The sequence below is a fragment of the Thamnophis sirtalis genome, unplaced genomic scaffold, assembly GCF_051295495.1.
Source record: "Thamnophis sirtalis isolate CommonGarterSnake01/CBP01778 unplaced genomic scaffold, rThaSir2_p1.2 scaffold_4, whole genome shotgun sequence".
Classification (NCBI taxonomy): Eukaryota; Metazoa; Chordata; class Lepidosauria; order Squamata; family Natricidae; genus Thamnophis; species Thamnophis sirtalis.
In genome coordinates this window covers 110,904,112-110,912,178 of record NW_028261384.1, presented here as the reverse complement: position 1 = coordinate 110,912,178, position 8,067 = coordinate 110,904,112, and the positions used below count along the sequence as shown (strand labels likewise).

The following is an 8,067-nucleotide window of genomic DNA, read 5'->3' as shown; positions in this document are numbered from 1 at the left end:
GCTCCAAGCATGATGACGTCACCACAGGAAATCCCTTTCTCTTCTTTTTATACAGATGAGAAACAGATTGGATACAGTTTGATTTTTTTAATGCTTTGCTCATTTCTTTGGTGTCAAGATCATTTTTGACATTATTGCTGCATAGTTTTCAACTTGTTTTCAAGCATCCTGTTAAGGCATGTTGTGTTTAAGCATGGTTTGTAAAACCTGAGCAAGATAAAGGTTAAATCCAAAATTGTAACAAGAAAGAAATGAGGTTGATCAGAACCAATAAGTCTTGATGGATCTGAAACACTCTTTAGATATTCAAGACTTCTATGACATACATAAAATGCTATCTTCTATCCCTTTCATATATAAATATCAGACTTTAGTGTATGTATTAACCAATTGAGTGGCTTCAAAATATGATGAACTGATTTTATCAATGTAACCATTCTTGTGGTCACCCTTGCCAAATAATGGTAGCTTTTCTTTCTAGTAACTTAGAAGAGTATTAGAATCTTGTACTTTCTATAACATGTTGTGATCTTCCAATGGAATGTATATTTGTTCCTTAATTTTCCAGCTATGCCTTAGAGTGTTTCAAACCCAGCCAAAACTACTGAATTGCCTGACGCATAAAGGGGTCATTCTACCAATCTGTCCCTAGATATATTTTTACTGTGAAGTTGTACATGCCACAGGGGAAAGAAATAAAATTTGCAATCATCAACTCTCAACAATTTATTCACAAAAATATTTTTATCTAAAATTGAAGTTGCACTTACTGTCTACTTCAAGTATATGTATAAATTCACTTCCTAAATCTTATTTGATGTGTATCTTGTTCAGTGAGCCTTTTTACCAAATTATTTGAATTTATTATATTATGTAATCTCAAGATTTCCAAGTAGAAAATGCAGCAATTTATTGATATATTTGCTAGATTTACATTGTTTTTCTTCTAGAATATTTTAATATGATTTGACACTTTGACACTTGCTTCAGGGGGCTCTCTCTGCACTTGCACACTCTTCCAGCCCTGCCACAGTCATCCAGGGGGTTGCAAGAGGAGAAGGAGGAGAGCCACCTGAAAGGAAGCCTCCACCATGACTGGCAATCAATTTCCAAAATGAAGAAATAAAAGTAGCAAAGCACCCCAAGGTGACCTTGCTGGCTTGGCCCAGCTGCAGCTTTTCGAAAGAGAGAGAAGAGACTCAGAAACAGAGAGAGAAAGAGAAATACACACACGCGCACACACATACAGAGAGAGAGAAAGAGAGAAAGAGAGAAAGAGAGAAAGAGAGAAAGAGAGAAAGAGAGAAAGAGAAAGAGAGAAAGAGAGAAAGAGAGAAAGAGAGAAAGAGAGAAAGAGAGAAAGAGAGAAAGAGAGAAAGAGAGAAAGAGAGAAAGAGAGAAAGAGAGAAAGAGAGAAAGAGAGAAAGAGAGAAAGAGAGAAAGAGAGAAAGAGACAGACAGACGGACGGACGGATGGACAGACGGACGGACGGACGGACATAGAGAGATGGGGGGAGATCAGCTGAGGAGTAAGGGCTTTCTCCAAGCCTAACACTCAGGGTGGGCATGTGAGGTTCGGCAGGGCCAGTTCCCTTTTCCTGCTGCCCTGAACCTTTTAAAGCCATGGCTGGGCACTGCTAGTATGGACCCCTTTTTGACATCTTCTCTTCATGGATTCCCACTCCCCAGTCCTTGTGTGTGAAGCCCAGCTTCAGTCCCAGCTGGGCCAGGCCAGTGGCTCTGGGTGAGAGCAGGCTGCACATCTCCCCAAGAGACTGAGGCATGCCAATCACAAAAAAGGGCCAAAAGAAGCTCCACAAAAGTGAGGCACTGGAGAATCAGCCCTGGCCATTTCATCATCCTAGCCATTGCCCTTATCTTCTCAGACAAGGTAAGGGAGGATCAGGGTCAATCAGTGATGGGACAGGAAGCTGCAGCATTAGGAGCGGTGCGAGGTGAGCACAATGAGGGAGAAATGAGGGGGAGGGATAGGAGAAGGTCGCCTCAGTGAGTGCCGCTCTTTCCTCAGCCACCTCTTAAGGTTTGCTTGGTTGGACCCATGACTGCTCTTGCCTACCACTCTTCCTTTCCCGACAAGACTGAGTGGCTATTGATGCTCCCTCCCAAAGATTGGCTATATACTCCATCCCTCAGGTTGGGGGGTGAAATTATAGGCCCCTCAGAAAGGGCTTGCAATTTGGGAGTCCTGCTGGATCCGCAGCTGACTTTAGAACATCATTTGTCGGCTGTGACCAGGGGGCCTTTGCCCAGGTTCGCCTGGTGCACCAATTGCGACCCTACCTGGACCAGGAGGCCCTCCGAATAGTCACTCATGCCCTTGTGACCTCAAGACTGGACTACTGTAACACGCTCTACATGGGGCTGCCCTTGAAGAGTATTCGGAGACTTCAGCTTGTCCAGAATGCAGCCGCGCGAGTGATCATAGGTGCGCCTCGGTTCACCCACATTACACCTATCCTCTGCGAGCTGCACTGGCTGCCCATTGGTCTCTGGACACGCTTCAAGGTGCTAGTCATTACTTTTAAAGCCCTACATGGTATCGGACCTGGGTACTTGAGAGACTGCCTCCTGCCAATTACCTCCCATAGACCAATTATATCCCACAGACTAGGCCTCCTCCGAATTCCATCTGCCAGCCTGTGTCGACAGGCAACTCCCCGGGGGCGGCCCTTCTCTGTAGCTGCTCCAGCCCTCTGGAATGATCTCGCCGTTGAGATCTGGACCCTTACCACCCTTCCGGCTTTCCGCAAAGCAGTTGAGACCTGGCTGTTCCGGCAGGCCTGGGGCTGTTGAATCTTTCAGCCCCATCCGAGGTTACATCTGCTGTGTATTTTTAAATTGTCTGTCTTTTTATTCTTATTTTATACCCCTCCCCCCCTCTGATCGTTAGCCACCCTGAGTCTCTCAGGAATAGGGTGGCATACAAATTGAATAAACTCAACTCAGCTCAACTTCCTTCTCTCAGAGGAAAGAGGCAGGGATGCTAGCCTAGGGTTGCTACCCTTACCACTTTCCACTGCCACCAATGCTGAACTGAGCATTGGAAGGCCAGGCCGGTCCCACCTACCTGCTCACCCACTACTTTTCCAGCTAACCAGGTGGGGCTCGGGCTGCTATAGGTTGTGAGGGGGCACATGAGTGGTGAAATGGGAGGCATCTTGCCAGTAAAGGCTCTGCTTGGACAACAAGGGAAAGGTAAACCAGTGGAGGAGGCTGGTGATCCCCCAAGCCAGTCCTCAGAGGAATGAGGCAGGGATGCTGGCCTAGGGCTTGCTTCCCTTACTGCTCGCCATCACTGCCTATGCCAGATGGAGCATTATAAGCCAGGCTGGGCTCTCCTGCCTGCCCGCCCACTACTTTCCCTGCTGGCCACCCATCTGACCAGGCAGGGCCCAGGTTGCAGCCAGTAGGGATGGGGTGCTAGGCTAGTGTGAATGCTGCTTACCTGTGTGTAGGCAGGAGGAGGCAGTTTTTTGGATCCACATAGTGGAAGCGAGGCAGGGCAAGCAGCGGAGCAGGCTGGTTCAGGGGTGTGGCCAAGCAGTGCACAGAAGCAAAAACCAAGATGGCACTGCCTACAGTGCCACCAGTGGAACTGGTCTGGGAGTGTGGCAGACCTGGGTTGCTGACAATTCCAGCAAACCAGGCCACCAAACCACTACTGGTTTGGCTGAATCTGGCCGAACCAGTAGGAACCCACCTCTGCCCTACACTATGATGGTGGTGACTTCGGAAACCTGTACTGAAATAATATTCTAGTGTGGATTACATGAATTCTCTATCATGTTGCATACCAAATTTTATTGTGTAATTATTGTCATTCCACTATACTCTTATGAGTTTCTTGATTTTTTTCCCTGCCTTTTCTCTCTGTAATTTGCAGAATTATTTTCAACCTCTGCATTAGTAATGTGAGCATACCTAGCCAAGGTCAAGCTCTTCCCTTGAAGAATAGAGGTTGGGATTTAAAAAAAAACTAGAGGCGAAAGAGAATCACTAATGATGAAATATGTATCAGGGATGTCTTCTCACTTGATTGGTTTTCATCTCTCACATTTCACACTGAAGCCTCCATTCTGTTAATAATCTGAAATATTATTATTCTATGTGATATGATAACTGGTCCTGGAGGTAGCTATTGTGCTCTTAATGGCCAATTATGTTATTAAGTACAAACAAATCAATGTTACTCATGTTTACTAACTATATTAATAATCACAAATAAGTCAGTTTAATGTTGATGTACAACTCTCTTGAGAGAAACAAAACAAAAATGAATAAATGTTCAGAATAGAAATCTCTATTACTGCTGATTGTTTATCTACATGATCATCAGTGGACAACATTGACTTAACAGTAAGATATTTAACACTCTTTAATGCATAGAAGACATAATATATAAAGACAAAGAAGACAGTTATGAATTGAAATTTTAATAGAAAAGTTATTTTCATCTTTAAAAGAGCAAATTGGTATTTATTTTAATATGCCTTATGTGTTGTATCTCACATTTGGCTTTATAATGTTTTTACAGAAGAAAATTTAAATAAATTGCATAAATTAGTTTTCTACTATAATGGAATGAGATGTTAGGCTGTTTTGGGGATGAGAGCAAATATAATTTTTCAGAAACTGCATCTTAGACGGGACATTTAAATACATTATGAAGCAGAAGATAATTTTGAAATATTTCTATGTAGATATTAAACAATGAATTAATTACAGATGTTGGTACCTGTTCCACATTGTAATGGAATAGAATAAAAGACAGTTGTAATTTGCAGGAAAATCAAACCAGAAATGTTGTAAGTAAAGTTATATTGTTTTTTATTTAACAATATACTATTAAATGCATGTTCAAGAATTTTGTTTATATATATATATATATTAATTCAAAGGCTTTTTATTCTATTTTTAGTCTAAAATCTGCTAGGGAAATTGAGAAAAAGAACTCATCTCTATCAGTTAAATAAAGACATAAAAATGCAGACAAATGCACAGAGAGAAATATATAAGGCGGAAATTTATGCTCTCAAGATTACCAACTAAAATACTTATTAAGTAAAAGGCATATTAATCATTATTTATTTGCTAGATATATATTGTCTAACTTTTAGAAGGACAAAGCAACACATATAACATTCTCCAACTTTCCAATACCACAATCATATAGCAGAGGTGAGACATTATCATGGGTCTAATTATTCTAAGTAAACTTCCTTAGATGAAAATAAACATGAAGAAGGTTTTTCTATTCCTAGGCAATTGATCAGTACATGAACTAACAGAACTGAAAAGAGGAAAGAAGGAAAACTATGTAGTTGGTGGTTGGTTCCTTAGTACAGATGGATTAAAATCATTGATTCCATCCTACATTTGTTTCTCATGCTGTGATCCTCTGTTTATTCTGTCCATTATTTACATTTCTCGACGTTTTCATATTCTTATCACGTATCAAAATAATACTTCCCAAATGTTGTCTAACTACATTTCCCTTCTCTGTTTTCTTGCAGTTATGCCAGCTTTATTACAAATGAAACATGAAGAATCAAACCATAGTGTCTTATTTTCTGCTGCTGGAATTATTAAAAAATCAAGATATGCAGCTTTTGCATTTCTTCATCTTCTTTATTTTATATCTGGCAACTGTAACAATAAATTTTCTCATTATCACTGCAGTGGCTTTTCACCATCATCTGCATAGCCCCATGTACTTCTTTCTCATGAATTTAGCTCTGCAGGACGTGGGCATTGTTTCAGTCATTGTGCCCAAATCTATGATAAATTCTCCGATGGGCACCAGACAAATATCTTATTTTGGTTGTGTTGCTCAGATATTTCTCTTTCTCTTCTTTGGAGCTTCTGATTTTGCCCTCCTGACAGTCATGGCATATGATCGGTATGTTGCCATTTGCCATCCACTGCACTATGAGATGGTGATGAATTGGAAATACTGTATTGAAATAATAATTATAGTGTGGGTTTCAGGTCTCCTTTATGGAATGTTGCATACCACTGGTACTTTTTCCATCCTTTTTTGTTCTAATGTGGTCAACCAATTCTTCTGTGATATTCCACAATTGCTGAAACTACCCTGTTCTGGCATAAATCTGCTTGAATTCAGAATAGTTGTGGCCAGTTTCATTGCTGCACTAGGTTGTTTTACTTTTATAGTTGTATCTTATGCACTGATCTTCAAGACAGTGTTAAGAATCCCTTCTGAAAAAGGAAGGCAAAAAGCTTTATCCACTTGTATTCCCCATCTTAAGGTAGTGTCTATGTTATTATTAAGTGGATGCATTGCCTATCTGAGACCTTCCTCTAACACTTCATCATATTTAGATTTTGGGTTGACTGTTCTGTATGCCCTCCTTCCTCCTCTGTTCAATCCAATCATTTATAGCATGAGAAACAAGAATATCAAAATTTTCCTTTGTCATCTATTGAAATTTTGACAGATTCTTTTAATGATGTTTTTATTCTGCTCCCCCCTCCCCCCCATTTTCTTCTCTGAATAAAAGCGGAAAGTTGTTTAAACTACATGGCCTATTTTTCCATGTTCTTTGGGAAAAAATGGCTTCTCTTACAATGTTTGCACATAATATGACTAGTATGGGATCAACTTTTCCAAGACTTCTCTCCTTAAATGGTCATTCACTCAAACACTTTGGGATTTAGTTTCATTGTGTCAGTCTTAACTCCTTCCAATTGTCTGGAAAAACCTCTACTTTTTTGCCAAAGTTTTTGAGAAGGGGTTTCAGTTTCCTCGGACTGTGAGAGTGAGTGATTGGTTCAAATCACTCTTCTGACTTTGTTCCTATAGCAGAACTAGATGTCACTGTCCCCTGGTTTCTAATGTGGTGCCTTAACAGGTTCTTGCTCATTTTAGATTTTCCTTTAGAAGTGATTTGGCAAAACCAAACACTTGGCATGATAGGGAGGATGAGTGAGTTGATACTATCTTCCACTACTCTTTTGTAAGCACAACAATATGAAAAATCAATAAATCAGTTTCATAATTATAATAGACCTTCATATAAGCTGACAGTAACATGCAATATAATGTCATTTGGGAGAAATAAGATAGGCTCTATTTTCTAATAGCTCAAGAAATGTGTATAAATAGATGTACTTCAGAAGGATATTTTATTAAAATTTGCTTAGAGCTGTTTCATCCTAGTTGCTAATATGGTATACTAAAGGCTTATCCAGGTTTTATGTTATTTATGACACCATCTATCCAACATATTTAATATAATAATATTTTGGGAAGGTTCTCTATGCATACTGGAATCATCTAGATAATATCAGTACCTTTTTTGAGGTGAGGGGCTTTCAGCTAAAGTAATATGATATTATTTTCTATATTTGATATTTCTTGTCCACCTTATCATTTGCAGTTATAGTTATTATTCTGCTCTGCTTAATTCAATAAACTGTTTCAACATTTACCTAATTTGTGTGGATATTGCTTTCTAATTCATGAACATTGTATTCAGATTTTTGTGTAGCATAGTCAAATAAGTCTTTCCAAAGTCTTTCAATGGCCACTCCCTCTTGAGATATTCAGGGCTCTGGGATGGAAACTGAAAATATGAGACTTATATAGAAAACAAGAAGTTTGGAGTTATGTAAAGTTTTTCCACCCTCTTGTTCAGCAAGCAAGAGGGAAAAGCAAGCAGGTTAGCTCAGAATGGATTGTAAACTTTTAGACCTTTTTAATATAGAAAATCAAAATATGTCATTAAATTCCTCAATACAAATGTTCATTTGCATTGCCATTACTCTGACTCACAGTTATGCCATATTAGCAATAGCAGTTAGACTTATATACCACTTCATAGGGCTTTCAGACCTTTCTAAGCAGTTTACAGAGTCAGCATATCGCCCCCACAGTCTGGGTCCTCATTTTACCCACCTTGGAAGGATGGAAGGCTGAGTCAACCTTGAGCCGGTGAGATTTGAACCGCCGAACTGCAGAGAGCAGTCAGCTGAAGTGGCCTGCCTGCAGTACTCTAACCACTGTGCCACCTCGGCTCTTAAATA

At 40.0% G+C, this 8,067-nt stretch overlaps 1 protein-coding gene across 1 annotated transcript; it reads left to right on the top strand.

The window, feature by feature from the left end:
* The first annotated feature begins 5,561 nt into the window (after nt 1-5,561).
* Nucleotides 5,562-6,476, top strand: LOC148046192 (olfactory receptor 14A16-like). Its single transcript, XM_087714575.1, has one exon. It carries the CDS (start codon nt 5,562-5,564, stop codon nt 6,474-6,476), a length of 915 nt encoding a protein of 304 aa, XP_087570701.1.
* Nucleotides 6,477-8,067: the final 1,591 nt, after the last annotated feature.